Raw genomic sequence first — 24,485 nt, 5'->3', positions numbered from 1 at the left:
TTCTCAAGCTGCAGTTCTCTTCCTTTGCCTGTAATATCATCTCTTCCAACTGTTCTCTCCAGAAATATTTTCACCGGTTTGTGCACTTTTAGTGAAATCGATGTTTACCGACATCACTGATAAAAATCTCACCCTTGCAAGCCTAATTAACTTGGGTGCAGAAAGTTTTTAGCTGCTTAAGTCCCATTGGATTCCATGGGAGTTAAGTATCTAAATGTCATTAAGGATCGTGTTTAGCAAGCCCGTATGTTGCTAAGCCTACCAATAATGCCAATGACTTCTCTTGGCTCCCAGGCAATGGGCCTACACTGGAGCTCCAAGTGAAACACATGTTTAGGGTTTTGCTGAATTGGAGTCAAAGTTACTTGCCCGGGGTTACCCAGTGTGCAAGCAGCAATCCCAGGAATAAAACCCAGGAATCTTACCTCACAGTTTTCTGCTTTAACTGTTCAGCAACACTCCTTCCCTACATACTCGTTCAAGTGACTTCTTCTAGACCCAACATAGGTTGTGTGTGTCATCCACAGAAAACACTGCAAGGGCATGTTACAATTTGATCTCTGATGTCTGCTTCTCAGGCAACTCTTTTGCAAACTTAACTCAACTTGGGCACTAAATGACTTTTGCTGGGCCAACTTTCCCCAGTGCCACACTGTCTAACCCTTTTCCATTGGAACTGCTCCCCCTCTTCTCTCTTTAGCTTCGCCATCCTCTTGCTACACCCTCTGTGAAGTTCTAATAGTTTTCTTTGGCCCAATCATTTAAAATGGGGAAAACAGTTCATGAGCCTGTCAAATGGTAGGTACAAGCTGCAACCAAAACCAGTTGCATTATGCAGCACACAGCATGCTTGCCATTACGGTTTTAATGTTTGCATTAGCAGAGAATAATTTTGGACATAAGGAAACCCAGGTGACCATCGAGAATGGATGGTCACCGTGTTAGTTCTTTCTATTGAGAAACAAGACAAAGAGCTAATCAATTATAACAAAGTTGTGCAAGAAAAAAATCCATTTGTGCTGAGCTTTCTGCTTCAAGTCATTTTTTGCAATGCAGGGCTGAGTCGTTCTTGGTTGCTTTTAGGCAAATAATAAGGAATCCCTTACAGTCTCCTAAGCTCAGATGTGAATTCCTCAATCAAACCATCTCAGTCTCCTGCCAATAGCCCTTCTCACAGGATTGACATGCAGTGGTTGCCTCATGGCTATTCTTCACCTTAGGGTACGTCTACACTGCAGAGCTATTTTTGGATACTGGAAATATCCCAAAATAGCTATTCTGCGTCTATTGAAGCTGCCCGTTATTTCAAAATAATGGGCAGCTTATTCCGACGTCCCGGTAACCCTGTATCATGAGGGTTAAGGGGCATTTCAGAATAGCAAGTTATCTTGAAATTTGGTGCTGTGCAGACAGCACCAAATTACCAAACAAGCTATTTTGAAATGCACTCAAAATGCAAATTGCGTAGCTTATTTCGAGCTAAGGGTGCTGTGTAGACATACCCTTAGAGACCATCTATAAAGTTCAAAGAATGACACATTCTAGGGGCACCATCTGACAAGAATGAAGCCTTTATCGGGTTGCATTTGTACTGAAATGAAATGAAAACGTCCAGGTAGAGGACTGTGGGAAGGATCAATACCTATCCATTTTTCAAAGAGAGGGTTCCGTGAGAATGAAAGGCTGAAACAGACACAGCTAAACAATCCACCAGTCTTGCACTAAAGCAATGCTGCACAAGAAGCACCATGGAGGAGAGAGATACGAAACACTGACTTACCTTTACTAGCAAACGGATAGCATTGTTCTTTAGCCCACAGTCCACCGCTACAATTTTAATTGGGTTCCCTTTGCCATACACCTTGACTTCCTATTGACAGGTTTGGAAAAAAGACATTACCCTAAAGTGACAAATCAAAACACAGTGAGGGTGTTTTGCACACAGGTTAGGAGCAGATTGATTGTTCGCGGCCAGGAAGTGACTCTCACGTACCGGTCAATTCATAAGGAAAACTCAGGAAATGCCACAGAGGTTAATTTGTTTTATGAAAGTCAGAAACTGGTATAATGCCTTTTATATGGTTCATGACAGTCATAACCATGATCCCTAAGAAACTTCTTGTTTCCCATAGATAATGACTAACTTGTCTGTGTTTTGCCTTGTTATCAGAAAGTGGTGCCTGAAATCTCAACAACTAGAGAGAGACAATGACAGCTATCTTGGGCCGGGTTCTCAGATATTGTGAACTGGAGTCACTCCACTGACTTTAATAAACCAAGACCAGTTTACACCTGCTCGGAATCCAGCTCATTTTGCTTACAATGTCAGTTTGATTCTCTACTGGCAATAAGGCTGGGATGTAACAGAATGAGTGACTATATACTACAGCTACACAGTACAGAAACTATTCAATGCTGTCCCAGTACAAACCAATAGTCCGGGGGTGGGGAACCTCAGAACTGAGGGCCGGATGCGGCCCCTGACTTGCCTGGATCTGGCTGCTGAGGCTCAGCATTGGAGAGACTGTGCTGGCACCCCAGGCCCCTGTCACCCACCCACAAGGCTGGAGCACACAAAATCTATCCACTTGGGCCCCCTTAGGCTCTGGTGTGTGAGGGAAATATGGGGAGTGTCTTTCTGCTACTCTGTCTGGGGCTTCTCACTTTGCTTCTCACTTGTGTGTGGCCCCCCACTGATTTTTCTGTGGTTCTGTGGCCCCCAACCCAAAAAAGTTTCCCTGCCCCTGCAATAGTCCATCCAGAACACCACCACGAGTGACCCATGTTTAGATGATGATGGTGCTTCTACATACTTTCCAACTTCTTCCCTGTAAGGCCCTTTTCCATCTGCTGTCATTTAACCCCTTTCTTCATGTTATCCTTTTTAGCATGTTCTTCTGATAAGTGGAAGGCATCCACCATGGAAGTAATAGCCAGCCCATCCTTCTATATGGCAGTTCTGCTCATCAGCATGGTGTGCAACTGATTTCTATGGCCATGTCTAGACTACAACCCTCTTTCGAAAGAGGGATGTAGTTTAGACATGCTCTCAGTCTACAATAAAGAAGGAATTCCCCTAATGGAGTGACCATTACAGGATAGTAAGACAGGTAGCCCTGGTCTACACTAAGACTTTAGCCCGAAATAACCCCCCCAAGTTCAACTTTGTAAGAGGCGTGTCCACACTACCGAGCCCATTAATGTGGAATAACGGGCTGTGGAATTCAAACTCTGTAGTCCTGCTTTTCACGAGGAGTAACAGTAATTCCACAGTTACAAGTCCAAAATAACATTAGTGTGGACACTCCGGTGCCACTAACTCAAACTAATTGGCCTCCGGGTGGCCCCCCGCAGCTCCCCAGAGGGCTTCCTGGGGCTCTGAGTCTGAGGTAGCGTGTCCACATTAACAGAACCTGCCTCAAACTAATTTCGATGCTTCCCTATAGTGAGGACATGCAAGTTCGAATTCGTTAAATCGGGAGTCCATAAGTCGAATTTAGTAAAGTCGAAATAATTTTCTAGTGTAGACATGGCCATAGAGATTGGCCTTCCTCTACAGCATTGAATAGAGATGCTCTGTTAAGAAGTGTCAGTCAATTTATATGTCACACAATCTGCAGGGAACATACCCCACAATCCATTTCCTTCATTCTGAAGAGTGATGGTAGATCTAGCTCCTCCCCCTCTTCTCTGTTTCTAATGCTATTTGTAATGCCTGTGTTCTGGTTCGCAAAGGGGTTATCTGTCTGTCACAATCATAGTGTATCTTTGGTACGTTATCTTATAATCAAATAGTGATTTAATTTAGCTTAAACTGCAGAACCATGTTTATGAAAGCAGCAATTTTGGGTTTGGTTTTGCAGCTCTTCTGCATAAACAGACATTGTTGGATATGCTTGTTCCAACAAGTTAATAACATAGGCAGGGACTTTGTAAAGTGCCTATTGTAGTTAGGTACCAAACTCATATTTAAAGTCGATGAGCACTGGGCACCAAACTCCCTTAAGCACTTCTCTCCGCCCCATTTTTAAATGGGCTCCTTGCAGCTCATCTATGAAGGGATCTATGCAACATTCATGATGCAAACGCTTCACTGACAAGGACTTTCTTCGGTATTCCAATCCCAATACAATTAATTACAGGGAAAAGCTGCTCTCACTTATTTTGACTAGAATTGGGCCTGAACCAAAAGCACTCCTCTGAGCTAAATCTTTCAGAAATACAAATCTAGATCCAGATTTGATCTTTGCAATTCAGACCAATCTGTCACGCAGGTCTCTAATAAACCCCCAACCCCTTTGGTTTTGAGGCTGGATTTGTGGCTTGCAGGTACCATAACCATGCAGCATTAATGATCTGACTCTATCTTTATTAGATTCTTGTGTACATAATCGACTTGACCTTCTCAAATTGTTAAGCAGTTCATCTGCTCTGGGTATCTGACTATAACACATTCAAATTAAGAGCACAATAAACTCTGCAGAAACTCCCTGTAACACCCAGCCAAAATCTACAAGACCGGCCTTCATAAACACATTCAGTAAACAGAATCTATCATACTAGCATTAAAAGAAAAAAAAATCCCTCCTAATGTACCCCTGATAAGAAAAGTCCTGGTCTCCCTGCACTCTGATTTACATGAAAATAGCTGCTTGCTAGCAGACAGATGATCATGTCCAGTAATTACCACCATTGAAAAGCTTAGCTAATTGTCAACTTTATTTGTGAAGTTGCTTTTTAAGCCTATAAAAATAAGTTATAAACATAATGAGACCACAGAAGCTCTGTTCATCTTTTTATCTCTCTTTTATGGATGGCATTTGCAGTAGCTTCATAGTAATTCTGCCGCTACCAAGAGAGTCAAAAGGAAGGAATAACAGAGAGGGGCTTTATTATGCTGTTTGGCTCAGCGGATGGACACTTACAGTCAAGTTCTGTGTCCAGAACAGCCCACATGGTTGGTGGGAAAGTATCCAGTACCTGATCGGAGGGACTCGCCCATTTTCAGGAGGGAATCGAAAAGAAACGTGCTTTAACCTGTCACTGTTTGCCACAATGAAGGGCTCTCCAGAAATGCAAGAGAGCGTTGGCTTATCAGCCTTCCTCCCTGCCACCAGGGGCACAGACCGAATTAGCAACTAGCCTCACCCTCGCCTGTGTGAATGCCTGAATGGCTGTGGATTGGCGACTCCTGCCTAGCGGGGAGCAGAGTAGCCCAGCTAGCCAGGCCACTGCCTCTTCCAAGAGCCAGGCCCCATGTAAGTTCCACCTGATCTGCCTGCGGGGGGGTGGGGATCACCCCCTCTTCACTGGCCAGCCCAGCACCCACGCTCCCTATACTCACATCCCTTCTGTGCACCCAGTATGTACCCCTACAATCCGGGATCCAGACATATACAATAATGCATGGCACGTATAATAATATGCAAAGCAAATGATTTCCTGTGGTGTCAAACCTCAAATTCCCACTCCCTCCCTTTGCCACTGACTGCTTCCCTTTGTAATGGGGCTAGGCTCTAAGGCTAAAAAGACCATAGAGAAGTCCTCCAGGAGGCTAGAGTGGCTATGGAGAAGTCAGGAGGGACTAGATAAGAAGTTGCAGGACTAGCGGTAGCTCAGTTGTAGCCCAGACCTGGAAGGCACAAGGTCCAGGGGGCTGTCTGGCAGAACCAAGGACCACTCAGAGTAGGGAGCTGTCTAGGACATTGTCTCCAGGAGGGGAAGTCCTGGAGGCACCTCCCTTGTTCAGAGAATGGAGAGACACTCAGCCGAGGGCACCTGTTAGAGGCATACTCCAGAAGCGGGCTGTGGTCGCACAAAAGAGTGAGACTCAGCCGGAGGGCAGAGTAGCCCCAAGGCTTTTTAAAAGTGAGGGAATGCAGGACCCCCCCCCCGCCCTTGGCAAACAGGGACGGTCACGTGAGGTGGGTGCCGACCCCCTTACACTCTTTCACGGCTGTGCATTTTCAAGTGGTTATAATTCTGGCTCTGCCTGCACGACAGCTACATCAGAGTCAAGAGACCCCTTACAAAACCATTGCTTACGACACACTTAAAATGTGTAGTGTGGGCATGACATCAACGCCTGCCTGTGCTGGTTTAACAGTCTAACCTTGCTAGACTGGAACATGGTTTGCAGACTCTCCTGAGAAGGTTACAATCTGTGTTCACTTAGGGTCTATACACTACCTGGGGCAGTAGCATGTAGCTCTGGGTAATACCTACACCATCCCTGCCCAGTACAAAAAGGCTGACTACTATAACCAGACTGTGCTGGAACAGAGGGATCAAACAGGGCTGTGGCTTTTCTGGGATTTCCATCTTTTCACTGCCATTCCTTTAAGGGAAACCACATTTTCCACCAGCTTAAAATTCTTCTACGCAAGTTGTAGAATATGCATCACTGGAGATTTTTAAAGAGGAAGTTAGACCTTTCAAGGGATGGTCCTGCCATGTGGGCAGGGGACTGGACTTGATGACCTCTGAAGGTTTCTTCCAGTTCTAATGCTCTATGATTTTCATGGTGTGAAAATCACCCCCCACCCCCTTCCCAGATTGCAGTCAAGTGACAATGACTTACTGATAAACACACAATGTTCACTAAGGGGAAAGGCCACTCTCTAGGCCAAATGCGGAGGAGTTTATTACTCAAGAGTACAGCCCTCTAAAGGTGAGTACGCTCACCTTGGTTGAAACGTCTGCGATCAGGTTCTGCTTATTTGGATCTACAAACTCCACAGGTTGGCCTTCAAACTCAATCTTCCCCAGGACGGTGCCCTGTGGAAATAAAGCAATAGATGTGTGAGCAAAGCAGAAGTTGTGAACAGTGGTGCAGGTGCTGAGAAACAAAAACTCTGTGGGGGATAGAACAGCTGCTCCAAGACTTTACTTCAACACTTCTACCACTGCTTTAGGCACCTTCAAACGTTTCTTAGACTTTGCCATCATCAAAAGCGGTTTAACCACCCTATATATTTGAGGCGGCAAAACAAGCAATAAAATCCATGGATATGGGGCTGGGTCAGCTGGCTAGTGGTAGCAAAGTGGATAGCTATGCAGGGGAGATCAGAATTGAGCTCCCAAGACAGCAGGCTTGTGGGCCTAGGAGCACTCCCAAAGCCAGCAGCTATTTTTGGAGTTTGGAGGTCAGGCACAGAGGCCGGGTCTACACTACAGTGGAAGGTCGACTCAGGATACACAACGACATATCTTAAATCGCGTTTCCACACTGTCCACGCAGCAGGAGGTCGACTGGAGCATTTGCCATTGGCTTCCCTTACTCCTCATGAGGAGCAGGACTACCGGTGCCCATGGGGGTGCTCTCTGAGTTCAATTTAGCGGGTCTATACTAGTCCTGCTAAATCAAACCCTGGAAGATTGACTGCGGCAGTGTTGATCTTCTGTACAGTGTAGACATAGCCAGAGAGTGCAGCCCCTCTTCTCAGCGGAGGCATGGCTGGCCCTTCCACAATGGGAGGAGGAAATCAAAGGGAGTGGAGAGGGGGTGTTATATTCCTCCCTCAAACTCCTGGCACCTTTACCTTCTGCATCCCTACACTAATGTGCGCAATAGGACTATATGCATGCTTCAAAGATACTTGTGTGCCCAGCAGGACCTGAGCTAGGCCACACACTAGGCTGAGCTCTTGCAGTTATTTCCCTATTCTTAGGAGAAGTTGGAACCCCAATCTTTTGGACACCTGTGTGTGTAAACTGTGGGTTAATTATAGCGGTAGTCACCGGAAGGGCTAGAAGCTGCTTCCTTTACGCTTACCACCTAGAACTGGACACCACATGTAGCCACCGCGGGACTGGAACAGCTGCAGTATGAACTGACATGGCAGAGTCTGTCTCACATGTCTCCATTTCACAGGAAGTGCCATTAACAAGCACTTCGGTCATTTTCCCTCTTTCTGGAACTTTGAGGCGACTTCTCTCGTCACATTTGCTGCTGTGGTTAAGTTTACGTCAGGCAAACATTCAAAAGGGCCTGTGTGACCTTCAAGAAACCAACCACTTGGGAGCACTGAAAATGGCTAAGCACTGCCTTGCAACCTCAGAAAAGCTGATTACAACCTACCTCCCCTGTGCGTGCGCGCGCGCGCACACACACACACACACACAGTGTCTTATCTTGACACTGGATTACTTAATGAAACGGTGCCCCGTGTTTACTTTTACAATCCAATTTACAGCATCGCTGTTCACTTATGCATTTATCATGCTGAAACCTCTTCTCATATCCCATTGATAAACATACACCGAGTGAAATATTAAGCTAGTTTTTCAACCTGACTGAGATTAGTGAGGAAAAAGGCGACATTATGCATTTTTTAAAAACCATAAGCCAATATCTCTTGGAGTCCAACATAATGTTCATTACTACCCTACGGTGCACGCTAAGCAAATGGTTATTGAAAGCATATTTACCATGGATGAAAGGGGCACTGATCCATTAAGGGATACGTATCAAGGAAGTGGAAAATGTATTTCCATTTACAAACATACAACATTAAACAGCCTTGACTTCTATCTACAAAGCCAGGCATTTCTTTTAGTATTCTTAAGTGCAAATACTATACTAGGCAAGTCATGCACTGCTGGGCCGAGGGACTGCAGGTTGGAACTATAGCATGCAACCCGAACATCTAACAGAAAAAGAAACCAGACAGCAGCAGCTTCAGATAACTAATTACAGCAGAAAAGCCTGTGGCGCAATGATTTTTATTCAAAATGGATTTGATAATTGTTTTACCCCAGTGTGAAATGTACCTCACCATTAACCTCCTTCCACTAGCATAATATTGCACATGTCCTTCAAGGGTCAGTTCCAGGAGACCAGACAGGAATAATGGCCATAAAAATGGCTTTGTCCAAAGAAGATATAGTTAGCCTGATCTAGAAATTAGCCCTGTGCAGTGCAGCTGCTTAGATTAGAGCTGGCTCCTTCTTTGGGGGCTCTGATAGGCGTCTCATCAAGTTCTCCCTCTAGCTGTGTTTCGGCCCGACTCTGCATACCCTCAACACGCTTATACACCTGCTGGTCTGGGGGGCTTTCAGGAAGTAGCAAAACCACCTACACAGCACAGCTTGTCCTGAGTGGGAAGTGAGGAGAAGAAGGACTCAAGGATAGTGAGGGACTTTCTGTTCTGCCTTCGCTATGGGCCACTGCAGTCCCTTGGGGGTGCCGACGGCAGACTCTCATCCGGAGCAGCGCTCTGGCTGTCAGGCACTCCTTTACAGAGCAAGGCCTGGGGGCAGTGTGAGTCACATGTCCCCATGGCTGTCGGCGGGTCTCTCGGCCACTGGGGAAAGCAGAGGCTGGGCTGAATGTATTTGGAACCAGGGAGAGGGAATCGTACCTTGCCCCGAATTATTTTAGTCAGCATCCTTGTATCGATCCCACACAGAGCAGGCACCTGGAGGAAACACACGAGAGAACCCTGTCAGAGAAGAGCCGGGGGAAATGACAGACAGAGCCCCTTGCTGGACAGAGAGACACAGTCCCAGGACACACCTCTCCGTCTCTTTCCAGTTCTCTCCTTTGTGCATCCCTTCCCCTTCCCACGTCCCCTCAGAAATGGCAGGGTGCCCCAAAATATCCAGATGCGGGCTGAGCAGCAGGTCCCTCTCAATGAAATACTCATGTGGCACATGCATTTGTCTGTAGTCTGGGAGCCCCACTTTTGCCTAAGACCAGGGGGCTGGGTCCTAAGTGGATGTAAACTGATATAGCTCCACTGACAAGCCATGGACTTGCCCCTCCCCCAGTGGGACTCCATTAACTTCAATTCACTTCCTCCCAATTTATACTGGGGGGAGCAGTCTCTGACTCTTGTCTGCACCTGGAGTAGTCTGGAACAGGGGAGAGCAATAGCAGGACGAGGATGAGGATAAAGTTAACCTAACATGAAAAAACAAAGGATCACATAATCCCCACTTCCTACGTCTTTTCCCTAGCTAGTCTCGTCTGTGACTCCCCACTGCCTCAGAAGCAGGGAACCCAGAAGAAGCCCCCTGCAAACTAAAGAGAGTAGGGGTTTGGCCAGCATAAACCAAAGCTCTGGGGAGAGGAGCCGTAGCTCACTGGGAACCAGAGTCCCTCTCTCCTGCTTTCCATGATGGGGCTCAAGGGATCCCCTAAGTTTCCTCAGAACAGATATTCCACGTCGCGTATCTGCTCTGGCTGCCCAGAGGTCTCTCACCTTTTCTTCTTGCAGCCACTGCCCTAGTGTCTTGACGGCCCGCCAGTGACTGTAGTCGTTGCTGTATTCCAGCACCAGCAACCCCGAGACCTGCCAAGCAGAGAGAAGAAAATCTGTTTTGTTTTGACAGGAAACCAGGCAAACCCCATTCCCTACCCCATGGGAGATGGCCGGGGGGGGGGGGGGGCCTCCTGCACATGTGCATAGAGGCAGAATGGCCCACACTTAGCAGCCCATATCTTAATGGAGATAGTGAGATCAATTCCCGTCCAGTCATAATAGCACAGAACATCTCCTGCCCTCTGCCCAGCACCGCTGGTGATCGCACACACTGCCTCTCCTCCCACATACAATCCCATCCCCTTGCGGTGGCAACTGCAGCACTGCCCGACAGAGGAGAGCCGATGGAGGAAAGCACGTGTTGTGGTGTTGGCTCTGTGACGGGGTGTTTGCCCTGCACTGGCTTACAAAGGGTTAAACCCTTCCCCCCTCAACCTCCCACACACAAGTTCCTTCGCACCCCACTTTTTGTCTTGGCAGAATGCCCACTTTTGCCAAAAAAAAGGCAAGATGGCCAGGACAGGCTTAAAAAAGGGGCTGTCCCAGCCAGAACAGGACACCCTAAAGTGAAAGCATTAACCAAGCGCAGCTGACGCGTTTTAACACACCTCTCTCTTTGTTTACACTAGCGTTTACACCCCTGCTGACTCAGCACGGGAGGGCTAGCACACTTGCTAAGTACTCCTCCTTTTCCTAGCCAAGACAGAGGCTTGGCAAGAATGCAGGCCCTGCTGGATCAAGTGGCCCTCTTAGAGGACAATCAGATTTTTAAGGCCAGAAGAGAGCATTAGGTCACCTAGGTTGACCCACCAGCCTCTTCAGGAAAGATGGCCTCTGTGCTCAGATGTCTTTCTCTTGCCATGATCTGATCTTTCTACGGTGGTTTGCCTCTGGGAGGCAAAATCCCATCTGAGGCACCAGAAAGAAAGGTGAAAAAAAAAACCAACCATCTACGTTTTTCTGGAAAATTCTATCTGGCTTCCCCCCGCCCAGGGGAGGAGCCTGGAAAAGATCAGGGCACTCCCATTCACACCAGGGATTTGTATTTCTAAATTTCTCCACTGGGCTCCTTTGTCCAGTCCTGGTTTTGTGACTGCCGTTACCTTGATTCCGTCCGACTCTAAAAACTTGCTGAGGCCCATTTCATCCACAGCCGCAGTGTCTGGTGCCCCGCCATTGCCCACAATGGGGTTGACCATTGTGAGAATCTGCCCCCGGTAGCTGGGATCTGTCAGGGTTTCCGTGTAGCTGAGTTAAAAACAAACAGACAAATGGTTGGGCGCGGAAAAGGCAATGTAGACCAGATAAACGTGAACTCCCATTTGCAAGACCATCCCAAGGTGGGGATGGTACGTCAAGCGGAAACTCCCAAGGAGAGCTCAATTTAAACACAGAGTGAAATTTTTGCTGAATTGAAACTCAAAACTAAGGTTTCACGTCACCTATGAGGGCAGTACTCGATTAGTATTAGCCCCAAATCAGCTAACTGCACTCAGCCTACAATTCCCACTGCAACTCCAATTGAGTAAGTAATTGTTCACTTTCACGACTGCCCTGTTGCTATGAACTGTTCAATAATTGCTGTCTTTCTCCCCAGAAATGGTTGCACTTCAGCAGTGGATGGAATTACCCTTTCATACACTTTGCTAAGCACGTACAGTACTTCAGGATGAATTTTCCCTGTCTGTATCCATAATGTATTCTTCTTTTTCTTGTTGTTTAAATGAGACGTAATTGGAAACTCCCACAGTTTACCAGATATCAGTAATTTGCAAGAACCATTTTTTATGGAACATCCGCCCCACTACCAGAAGATTCATTGTCTAATTCTTTACAAAACCCGGAATGGTTGCATGCTGATATAGACCACTCACTGCTCTCGTCAACCAAGAGAAATGATCCATCAGTTAAACAATGTCCATGAAAAATTCCTAGGTATATATTTCCTGCTCTTGTTAAATATGCATGAGATTTTCAGTGTGAACTGAAATTATAAGTGCCTGACTTGGATACACTTGGCACATATAATACATTTTATACGGCATTTTTACATTATATATCTACTATATATTTGAGTTTGTCTGGGAGCGAGCGAGTGAGTCTGTCCATCTGTCTGGTCAAGAACTCCTCCTAAACAGTAAGAGCTAAGACCACCAACTTTGGTAGGCAGCGTTTGCTTATCAGAACTGCAAGCAATATCAGGGATTGGTTGTATGTGGAGGGAGGAGGGGATGAAGCATCCCCACTCCCATCCTCCTCCCTGTATATGGGGATGCATACAGCCATACAGAAAAGAGACAGAATCACGTAGCCAATGAAAGGGGCTGTGAGCCTCCCAAACCTCACCCGGGCATGCTTAAGGGAGGGCAGGGGGTTGCAGCTCTCCCTCATTCATACAGGAACATTGCTGGCCTGCTCCCCTTTGTCAGGGAGTGAGGGGAACGTGCACAGTTTGCTCCAGTCCTCAGTCAGGCTGGGGTGCCGGGGGCAGACGAACCTGAATTTGCCCCAGCCATAGGACAGGCACCCCCTCCTGGCTGTGCCCGCTGGAGCTTGAGCAGCCATGGAGAGGCGCTTCTCACCTGCAGTGAAAGCAGACTAGGATAGACCTCTCTCCCCAGGGCAGCCTGCAAACTGAACCCCTCATCCCCAGCCCCACCCACGAGCAACATTTTAAATGAAGAAAAACAAACATTAATTAAAGACGTGAGCAATGCCAGAGAAATCTTCTAGCATATATACCTGACTCCTTCCTATTTGATTGTATGTTCTAGAAAACATCCTTCGTTAATGACAAAAGCCAATGTAACTAACCTTTGCAGGTTATTTGTATTCAAAAAGCACGGACAGAAAGCCATTGGGTTTGGCTGTGACACAGAGGCACAACTCTCCATTGGGATACAATGCCCCTAAAGCAAGCACAACGCCAGGGGCAGCAGGTATAACTCCAAACCGCCAGCCTGATCCGACCTAGACTCCGCCCCCAGAATGCCTACTGTAGGCACACTGGGGGGTGGAGTATTTCTGCTCCCATGGGGGAGGGGATCTTGGCTGAAGGGGCTTGCCACCGTTCATGCACAATGCCTCTTAAAGCTTGAAAGAATGATGCGAGGAATGCAACAGATGACACAAGAACAAAAGAGGCTTCACTGATCAATCCTTTCGGGGCTCGTCCTACCAGACCGCGGCAAAGTCCTGCCAATCACTTCTTCTGCCAAACTATCCATGGGAAACAACCACAAAAAAAGGAGCAAACATCAAGGAAACAAAAAGGATTTTTTTTGCAAAAGTGATTTCAATTCTTCCTGCTTTTTTGAGATCAAATTAGTTTATATAACCAGTTCATATTTGTGAGCATGTCTGTGGATACTCATCTCATTCACCACAATTCAAAATGTCACTAAAAACCACTGTTGAAACATTTGAAATGACCCCAAATCACCAGACAGCCAAGTGTAGTGATGTAAAATTCCAAAACGTCTCCAGCATTCCTGCTGTGTAATGTTAAGCGAGAACTCAAGCGTTCAGTTTGTCAGAGAAAAGACAGTTTCCTGGACTAATTCCTGAGCTCATTCTGAACCTAGTCAGGATTATAGTAACCTTCAGTTCACACAGAGCTGGCTCAGAGTTGTGCCAACACCACACCAGCACACTCAGCGTATGTCTACACAGCAGCATTATTTTGGAACAACTGACGTCTACACCTTTATTTTGAAATAATGTCGAGCTGGAGGACCTCTTATTCCGATTCCTGGTAATCCTCATTTTATAAGGCGTAAGGGAAGCTGAAGGAAGAACACACTTCCTTCAACTCCCTGCTGTGCAGACAGCGCCAAATGCCGAATTAAGCTATTTCCACTTCAGCTACACAATTGATGTAGCTCAAGTTGAATAGATTAATTTGACTTTAGCCCTGCTGTATAGACGTGCCCTCACTTACATACTAGTAACTTGTTACCAATCCCGGACAGGTGTCCTGTGCCTGGCAGGGACTTAAGGCTCTGATCCTGTAAAGATATCTATCTCTTCCTGCAGACCCTTATCCTGGTACAGTGTCATTAAAGTCAATCCAGGGGCAAAGAGATTCCTCTGGACACTTGAGGCTTTATTTGTTCTGGGACTTTGAGAATTAGGGAGAGTCATATGGTCCCACTCTCTGCCCAGCAACCCGTGGATGTGTAACAATCCCTGCCACATCTGTGCTGGGAGAATACTGCAAAGTCTATTTCTCTCCTCTCTACTCCCCCCGGCATTCTCTTCTCCATAGCCGTTGCCAGGACTTCATACCACCCTAAAGCAGGATGCAATTGGTCACTGGGGCTCCACCTGCAGCCCACGGACCCCCGGCTGTCTCCTTCCCCATGCGCCTCTTGTGCCCTGGGGCACCGGAGCCCCAATTTCCTATTCCTCCCCCCATTCGCGGCTGCGCCAGTTCTGGGAGTGAGGGGGAGGAGCAGAGATGGAGCATGAATTAGGTGATTCATGTGCTGCGAAAGTGCTGGCAGGGAGGGAGGAGGAGGAGGTAAGTGTAGGGCTCCAGTGCCCCAGTTCGCAACAGACGTGTGGGGGAAAGGAGCAGCCAGGGGGGTCATAGGGCCACAGGTGGAGCCCCGGTGGGCTGCAGGCTTCTGCAGCCCATTGAGGTGAAGGAGGGCCTCTCACGGTTCATGGTTGCCCAGCAGTGGTCTACACTATTCTCAGCCCCGGCCTTCCAGATGAACTTGCCGCCCAGATTTGGTCCTGTGGGAGTTCTCCATCCCTGAGGTGGCAGCCACTGTGCACTCCCTGTAGGGCCCAAGCCACTGCCCGGCCTAACTTTGCCCCTGCCGATGCTGCACCCCACACATAACGTACGTACGGCTGTGGGCACCACTCAGTAAGGAAAACATTCCCCTTCAACCAGGACATGGGGCTTGGGGGTCAAAGTGGAGCAGGCCTGCCAGACCTGAGGTGATTGGGAGAGGCGGGGTTATGCCCCTGCGCAAAAAAATAAACTTTAACCTCATCTTTTCTTTCTCCCCCTTTCCGCCCCCCAGGACAGAAACAGGCCATTGCTTCCGAGCGTGTCCTCTGCATCCCCACTAGTTCATAAATTCTCACTCCGGCTTCTACTACTGAGCTGCAGTGTTGAAGGGAAATTAATCCATCAGGTATCGCTTGACTTCGGTGATGTGACAAGATTTATTGCCCATAATCTATCACAGGGAAGAGAACTCCTCTACCCTCCATCATTCTGATCTATATTAAACAGTTGTTTGTTGGCAGGTATATTAACACAGCCTGTAATTAGTGCTGTCGAAAAGCATAAATAATTGCCTTGTGATGCAAAACTTCGTGAACAGATTTCCTGTGCTGTAATTCAGTGTTCTTCCCCATGGAACTATTTAAAAACCCATCTTGTGGTGTTTGTTCCACATAGGGAGAACAGAGTTTGTGGGGGCTGGAGCAGGTGCATGAAGATTTGTGTTGAAACCTCGGCCTACAACGGGAGCTTCAATTTTACCTCAAAAACATCTCCATTCTCCCTCCCATTGATACCTGCTGCTCCTCACGACTGATCTTATTGAACCAACAAGTTTGTACTATGACGGGCTTTCTCATCTGAGATGGGCCATCCTGCAGAAAGAGCAACCGTGGTCTTGATTGATTGAGCAGTCTAGCTCCGAAGCTATAGCAGACTTGTGAGTTTCTCCATTTAAGTGGGGCAAAAAGTCCTAGTGTATTAGCGTACCTCACACTCCCCTTTAGGTGAGGGGACTCAAGAGTTCAACAGCATGTTTGATCCCTGCATGTGTCACCACTTGTAACGATGCGACAGTTGATCTTCCAGCATTCAATTTAGTACGTCTAGTAAGGACCCACTAAATGAAATGCTGAGGAAACCCCCACTGGTGCATGTGAGGACAGCCCCAAAGCTAATGTTAAGGTACATTATTTATGTAGTTGGAATTGCATACCTTAAGCCAACCTTCAGCTATAGTGTTGACCGGCCCTCAGAGACAGTAGCAGACTCATATAGCATTACACGGGACCTCACCACTAGAGGGAAACGAAGTCACAGGTATGCGTGCTATTAAGTAGTTACCATGTTTCAACTCAGAGGTGGCGGAATTTCAAAGCTGAGTGAAGAGATTTGCCACAGTTATCAGTTTGTAAAACAGGGCTGGCATGATATAATATTTCAGAAAAGCCCTGTGAACACTGACCCTTTGTGCTTTCTCCCATGATGCTGCCAATCACACTTGAGAGGAGTGCCCTAAAAATATCCAACTACCTTGTTTTTCACTTTCAGGTCCCCACACTCTCCTTTCTCATGATGCACACCAAAACTTGTCAAGAGTCAGGCTACTAGCGTACCTTACTCTGCCTGACATGGTGATCAATATTGTTTCATTGTGTCTTGGTACACCCAGTTAGTCTGTCAATAGCCATGTGTTGACTCTTGTCTTATACAGCTTGAACCTCTCGGCTGTGTCTACACTGGCATGAATTTCCGGAACTGCTTAAAACGGAATACTATTCCATTTTCAGTTTTTCCGGAAAAGGAGCATCTACATTGGCAGGCTGCTTTTCCGGAAAAGCCCTTTTTCCGGAAAAGCATCTGTGGCCAATGTAGACGCGCTTTTCCGGAAAAGAGCCTCGATCGCCATTTTCACGATCGGGGCTTTTTTCCGGAACAGTCTACACCGAGCTGTCTACACTGGCCCTTTTCTGGAACAGTGTTCTGGAATAAGGACTTATGCCCGAGTGGGAGCAGAATAGTTTTTCTGGAATAGTGGCTGATTTTGTACAATAGAGCATCGTTGCTGTTCCGGAAATTCAAGGGCCAGTGTAGACAGCTCGCAGCTTATTCCGGAAAAGCGGCTGATTTTCCGTAATAAGTGGCCCAGTGTAGACACAGCCCCCTAGTCTGGCACTCTCTGGTCCAGCAACATCTGTGGCCCAGCATGATTTCAGTTAGCCAGATGTCCATTTATCATGGGTGTGGCCAAGTTTCTCGCAGTCCCATAAAGTTTGTTTACAGCCACCAGTCCTGGTTCTCAGTGTTCTGCTGTTATTTAGCTCTAATTTAGCCCTAAATGTCCTCCAACAGCCCAGTAAGCAGTGGACGTGTTGGTAATGCTGCTAGACAATATTGAGCTCCCATGGTCTGGAAAATTCTCTGGTTCTGAACCCGTCAGGTCCCAAAGGTGCCGGACTGGAAAGGTTCAATCTGTGCTTAGATTGCAAGCTCTTTGAAGTAGAGACTGCCTTTTGTTTCTACACAACTAGGGTTCCTACACATTATGGTAATACAAACAATATATTATTTAATTAAATAATATGAATTAATTACTAATAATAATCATGATGATGATGAATACTCAGCTGTTTTTCTCTCTTTTTTTTTTCTAGTTGAATGCTCTGTTATAAAAAAGCATCCCTACTTAATGTATCCCTTGTGTTTGCCTTACCCAGCAAGACCTGTGTTGAAGACCACTTCACCGGCTGCAGATGACGGGTGGCCAAAGGAATAGCCCTTCATCTTCGTTCCATCGTCTAGCACCAAGTTTGCCGTCTGAGCCTAGAGAAATAAGTTGCATGATGACTCTCACGTCTATACTTTAAGTAAGCACACTCTACAGTTAGGAAAAGACTTGAGGTTAATATGAAACATCCAAGGCACATGGCTCCCATGCCATCTGTGACACAAAGCACAAATTCCCTTCTCCCTAAGAAATTGCCTGCTCTCTTCTCTCCCTTTAGATGCCTCCCAAATGCTCCCTGCTCCCATGATGCTTACAGAGCACAGTCAGCTGACAACAGCTCAGTAGGCGAAAAGTGAAATTAAATACAGTTAGGCTAGAAATAAACGTGCTTGATGGAGCATTTTGCCTCCACCTACCCAGACTGTTTGTTTATTTCATCCACCTGCTGGATCTTGCAGTTAAGTGGGATTATACATACTTGAAGCAAGTTACTGTCTCTACTGTGTATTTGTTCAGGGCTTGATCTGACAAGGCTGTGTCTAGACTACATGGCTCCGTCAACGGAGCCATGTAGATTAGGATTATAGGCAAAGGCAAATGAAGCCATGATTTAAATGATCGTGGGTTCATTTAAATTTACATGGCTATCATGCTGAGCCGACAAACAGCTGATCCGCTGTTTGTCGGCTCAGCGCGCTAGTCTGGATGCTCCCCAGCCGACATCAAAGCCCTTTGTCGACAGCCCCGGTAAACCGCATCCCACAAGCAATAACGGGGCTGCTGACAGAGGGCTTTGATGTCGGCAGGGGAGCATGCAGACTAGCGCTCTGAGCGGACAAACAGCTGATCAGCTGTTTGTCGGCTCAGCATGGCAGCCATGTAAATTTAAATGAACCCACGATCATTTAAATCGTGGCTTCATTTGCCTTTGCCTATGTGTCTAATCTACATGGCTCCATCGATGGAGCCATGTAGTCTAGACACAGCCCAAAATGCTGAGCACACTGGCCACAATCCAACAAAATATGCAAATGCAGGTGTAGCGTACACTTCGATGCTTCAAATTAAGCATGCGCTTAAGTGACTTACTGGATTTGGGTCAGAGTGCTAAATGCCTGGCAGGGTCCAGCTCTCAGGACATATGGAGTGCCATTCTGGATCAAACCTTGGTCCATTTTGCCCAGCCTCCAACAATGGCTGACTCTGGATGCTTCAGAGGCAGATGCAAGAGACCCCACGGGAGATATTTATGGATACAAAACGCTAATTCAAACTAGTTTTTTAGTCTGGATCCGTTAGTTCGAATTAGCTTAGTTCGAATTAACTATTTTGAACTAAGTTAGTTCGAATTAACATTGTAGTGTAGACGTACCCTTAGGGACTACTTTGCACTTCGGGTCTCATCCAACCCTGGAGCCTTGCAATGGGGTGGCTTGAGGACTGGGGCGAACTTACCCTGATTATCGTGCTGATGATGCCAGAATAAAAGCATCAGGAAGCTGCAGGGGTGGGGGAGGCTATGAATATGTGTCTATGCCTGTGGAGAGCGAGGTTACGTCTTCCCTAGAAATGCTACAGGGGTGCTGCCGGAACACATCAGCACAGATGCTTGTGCGAGGGATAGATAGGGCTCTCCCGTCCTCATGGTCAAGTCATCCCTTGAGATGCAGGAGCTAGGTCAACAGAAACTTGGTCCATTTTGCCCAGCCTCCAACAACGGCTGGCTCTGGATGCTTCAGAAGAAGATGCAAGAGACCCCACGGGAGATATTTCTGGAATAACACATCCTGGGAAAGAGTTTCTTCCTAATCTCAATGAGTTCCCAACCTTTTTGAGCATTTGGACCTCTTTTCAATCTATTAAAATTTCATCCTCTCCCCCCCCCCCCCCATCCTGGGGGGAAAGGAAAAGGAAAGAGAGAAAAGAAAAGCAAGGATTGGGCCCACCTTAAACTTTCTATGGACTGCCTTCAGTACCAGCATGGACCACCAGGGGTCCACAGACCCTTGGCATGCTCTCCCCCTGGGGAGATTCAGCTGAAGGGCATCGCTTGGGGGGTGGGTTTTTCACACCCTTGAATGACCTAGCTGGGTTGACCTAACATTTTAGTGCACGGCTGGCCTAAGAAAAGTCCTGCAGGGCCCTGACTCAGCAGAGAGGAAGGACAAACTCCAGGTGAGGTGCTGGGAGGCAGAAAGGGAGGACGAGGTTGTGTTCAGCTGAAACTAAGCGGAGGGCTGAGTGAGTGTGCACTCTGTTTGGGAAGACTGCAGTATTTTGGATAATCAGGAGAGAGCCACAAAACTGACACAGAACTGGATGGGAGGACTGAGCCAATTGGACACCAGGAAGGGGCTGTTTAATTTCCTTTGGACTCTGGTGGAGTTTGTGTGCAGAGCCCTGAGGAAGGGGGGAAATGAGGCAGGGTGTGGTCAAGGTACCCCTGGCCACAAGGTGGCACTGTAAAGGCAGCTGATCCCACAATGGGCATTGGAACATAACCGTCATCTAAGCTGTAACTATCAATGCCATTTTGCGAAAGTAGCACTGACAATTCCGGGGGTGTTTTTTGTCGCTTGTCGGTCGCTTTCCCAAGAAAGCTACAATGATCATGGGTACTATGTCTTGGTTTAAAATGACCTGAACCTCAAGCTAAAAAACATCCATTCAGAGTACAGGCACGGTTTCTATGGCTTACGGCTTCAGGATCTGAGCCAAACAAGACTGAAATGGTTGGGTATGGTATTCTGGGTGGGCCATCTCTAATCGCTGCAGTTTGACATGCCTTCTTCCATCCGAAGTGCTAGGAGGGGACATATGAGTTATCAAGAAGCCCTGTACTTGAAGAGAGATTAAAAAGTCTTGGGCTTTTCAGCTTAGAAAAGAGGATACTAAGGGGGGGATAGGATAAAGGTCTATAAAACCATGAGTGGTGTGGAAAAAGTGAATAAGGGAAAGTTATTTACTTGAGTACAATATAAGAACTAGAGGTCACCAAATGAAATTAATAGGCAGCAGGTTTAAAACAAATAAAAGGAAGTTTTTCTTCATTCAGTGCACAGTCAATCTATGGAAATCCTTGCCAGAGGATGTGGTGACAACTAGGTCTTTAACAGAGTTCAAAAAAGAGCAAGATAGATTCATAGAGGTTAGCTCCATCAATGGCTATTAGCTAGGATGGGTAGGAATGGTGTCCCTAGCTTCTGTTTCTCTGCGGGGGGGGAGAGATCATGTGAGGATTACCTGTTGTGATCCCTCCCTCTGGAGCATCTGAAATTGGCCACTGTTGGCAGACAGGACACTGGGCTAGATGAACCTTTGGTCTGACCCAGTATGGCCATTCTTATGCACAGGTGTTTCTCTAATTATATCACCAAATTTGTATTCCATTCCCAGCCTCGTGAAAGTCAATCACTGCACACCCACGCAACCGATCTAATTTTCAAAGGTAGGAATTATGCCAAAAGAGACTGCTGTGGCTATGGACCGGTGACCAGCCACGTTCATTTCACAATTACCACTCCTGCTCAGAGGAGGATTTCAAAGCTATTTATGGCATTGATTAAGCCACAACATTCTTGTGGGGCAGATACGTGCAGCAATCCCCATGAGAAAGCGAGCATTTCTTATCAGTGGCGGCTGGCACGATTTCAGCTTTCACCTTTGCTTCAGCTATATCTCTGCGGTAAGCGTGCAGTCACAGGTAGCGAAGGTGAGCGCTGTAATGCTTGGTGGAATAATGGTCTATTTTACAGCTGGGCCAATGAGGACAGAGAGGTTATTTGAGGTGCCCACAGTCCCATGAGCCATTGGAGCTCTGGGAAGAGTTACGCCAATGATTCCTCATTCCGAGCATTCACCACTAGGCACTATGCCCATCCCTGGAGCTGAGTAAGGAATTGGCAGTCCCCTTCTGGTGGCGGAGCACTGAGTGCAGTCAAAATACCACAGTCGGGACTCAAAGGGTATGACTAGACTACATGGCTCTGTCGACAGAGCCATGTAAACTAGTTTACCTGATATAGTCAATGAAGTGGGAATTTGAATAATCCCTGCCTCATTAAAATTAAAATGGCCACCGCGCTGTGCAGACAATCAGCTGATCCGGCACAGCGCGGGAGCCTAGACACAGATTGATCGACAAGGGAAGCCTTTGTTGACCACTCCTGTAAACCTCATTTGCGCATCCCTGACACATTATGACCAAGGAGTGCTAGCCTTTTTGCGATGGGCTTGAAGGGATCACCTCGAGAACAGCCATGCTGTGCAAGAACAGGGTGGGGGTGACCTCTTCTGGTCTGTGCACATCAGTGACTGTCCACACCAAACCCGCCGGCCCTCTTGGCAAACATGAGCATGCACACAACGAGGACTGCAGTTTGCAAGCACCTTTCACCTCATGTTTTCAGAAGCAGAAGCTAACGAGCCCCTCCTAGCAAGTCGCTGACCACACCTGCCTACAAACCAAGTTCTGCTGCTCAGCGCTCTGCTGTGTGCTGGACCGCACTGGTCGGTGCTCCCTTGAGAATGAAAAATTCAGCCTGGCCCCAAACACAGGTGCTTCCTGCTCTAACATGCTCCATTCACTGGGAAAGAGGTACCCAGCTGGTTTTTACAATGTAGCTTCTGTACAGTCTGCTTGGGACTTTTATCTCCAACGCAGCTGTGGAGTCTCTGCCCCTGCTCCAGCAGTTAGACTTTCCCAGATTGGAAGGTGAAGAAAACGTAGATGGGACAAAATGTGTAACAAGCGCGTGCACCGATAGGGCACAGCTCGAGGCATAGAGGCACACCCGGTTAGAGGACCGAACAGGAGGACCCAGGCTGCGTGAGTGAAACACACAGGATGAGATGTGGAGGATCCTGGAGGAGCAAACAGCACTGAGGAGGCACCTGAGAGAGGTGGAGGAAAAACAGTTGGACAACAGCCCCCCGCTTTGATAAACACCTGTCTTCCTGGCGTTCTGCATCCCCCTCTCCCAGACGTCCGAGAATGCGGGGGGGAAGAGGGCAGGCGAGAAGGTCCGGCAAGCCATTCACTCGACTCCGAGGGACAGCTCATGGAGCAGAAGACTGTCGTTTCCACAGCTTTGATTGCTGCCCAGGGCAACTGCAGTGTCTTCGTGCCTCTCCCCCTGAGCAACCAGACCCTGGTTATGCCCACGACTCCTTTTCCAGTCAGTGTTGTCTGAGTTCTCCATGTTGGCTGTTCTATAGCCAAGGAACTGTGATGTGACTGGAATAACAGAGACTCGGTGGGGTAACTCGCCTGACTGGAGTGCTGTCATGGATGGGTATAAATGCTTCAATAAGGACAGGAGAGGGAGAAAAGGAGGAGGAGTTGCACTTTTAGTAAGAGAGCAGTATGATTGTGCAGAGCTCCAGTATGAAACTGGAGAAAAGCCTGTTGAGGATCTAGTCTAGATTAGAGGTGAAAGCAACATGAGTGGTGGACATCTTCTGGAGACCACCAGACCAGGAGGATGAGGTAGATGAGGCTTTCTTCAGACAACTAACAGATGTATCCAGATCATAGGCCCCCTGGTTCTCATGGGGGCTTTCCCTCTGCTGGGAGAGCAATACAGCGATGCATGGACAACTCAGGAAGTTTTGGGAGAATGTGGAGAACAACTTCCTGGTGCAGATGCTGGAGGAACCAAGCAGGGGTCATGCTCCTCTTGACCTGCTGCTCACAAACCACGAAGAATTGGTAGGGAAAGCAGAGGTAGATGGTAACCTGGGAAGCAGCGACCATGAGATAGTTGAGTTTAGGATCCTGAAGGAAGGAGAATGGCAGAATATGGACCCTGGACTTCAGAAAAGCAGACTTTGACTCTTTAGGAGAACTGATGGGCAGGATCCCCTGGGAAGCTAATATGAGGGGGAAAGGAATCCAGGAGAGCTGGAGAGCTGTATTTTAAAGAAGCCTTATTGAGGGCACAGGAACAAAGCATCCCAATGAGCAGAAAGAACAGCAAATATGTCAGGTGACCAGGTTGGCTTAACAAAGAAACCTTCCGCAAGCTTAAACACAAAAGGGAAGCTGACAGGAAGTGGACAGATGACTCGGGAAGAATATAAATATATTGCTTTAGAACGCAGGGGTGAAATCCGGAAAGCCAAAGTGCAATTGGAATTGCAGCTAGCAAGAGATGCGAAAGATAACAAGAAGGGTTTCTACAGGTATGTTAGGGTACATCTACACTGCACATTTAGGGTATGTCTACACTACCCCGCTAGTTCGAACTAGCAGGGTAATGTAGGCATACCGCACTTGCAAATGAAGCCCGGGATTTGAATTTCCCGGGCTTCATTTGCATAAGCCGGGTGCCGCCATTTTAAAATCCCGGCTGGTTCGAACCCCGTGCCGCGCGGCTACATGGGGCACGAACTAGGTAGTTCGAACTAGGCTTCCTAGTTCGAACTACCGTTACTCCTCGTGGAATGAGGAGTAATGGTAGTTTGAACTAGGAAGCCTAGTTCGAACTACCTAGTTCGTGCCGCGTGTAGCCGCGCGGCACGGGGTTCGAACCAGCCGGGATTTAAAAATGGCGGCGCCCGGCTTATGCAAATGAAGCCCAGGAAATTCAAATCCCGGGCTTCATTTGCAAATGCGGTATGCCTACATTACCCTCCTAGTTCGAACTAGGAGGGTAGTGTAGACATACCCTTATTTGGGAATAAGCTATTCCAGAAGAAATACTCTGAAATAGCTTATTTCAAATAGCCCGTCTACACCACAGGGAAGCCT

The 24,485-nt window shown here is 47.4% G+C and overlaps 1 protein-coding gene across 1 annotated transcript in view; it reads right to left on the bottom strand.

Annotated features, from left to right (window-relative positions):
• The window catches only part of CPS1 (carbamoyl-phosphate synthase 1), a 283,263-nt gene that overhangs the window by 96,517 nt on the left and 162,261 nt on the right, over window positions 1–24,485 (bottom strand). Inside the window, exons 3-8 of the mRNA XM_075933931.1 lie at window positions 17,720–17,829; window positions 11,369–11,513; window positions 10,206–10,295; window positions 9,363–9,419; window positions 6,685–6,777; window positions 1,781–1,870 (exon numbers count right to left, since the gene is read on the bottom strand). Coding sequence (XP_075790046.1) covers window positions 1,781–1,870; window positions 6,685–6,777; window positions 9,363–9,419; window positions 10,206–10,295; window positions 11,369–11,513; window positions 17,720–17,829 — 585 coding nt within the window. The remainder of the gene's footprint in view (window positions 1–1,780; window positions 1,871–6,684; window positions 6,778–9,362; window positions 9,420–10,205; window positions 10,296–11,368; window positions 11,514–17,719; window positions 17,830–24,485) is intronic.

The sequence above is a fragment of the Pelodiscus sinensis genome, chromosome 7, assembly GCF_049634645.1.
Source record: "Pelodiscus sinensis isolate JC-2024 chromosome 7, ASM4963464v1, whole genome shotgun sequence".
Classification (NCBI taxonomy): Eukaryota; Metazoa; Chordata; order Testudines; family Trionychidae; genus Pelodiscus; species Pelodiscus sinensis.
This window is presented reverse-complemented; position numbering and strand designations above follow the sequence as displayed.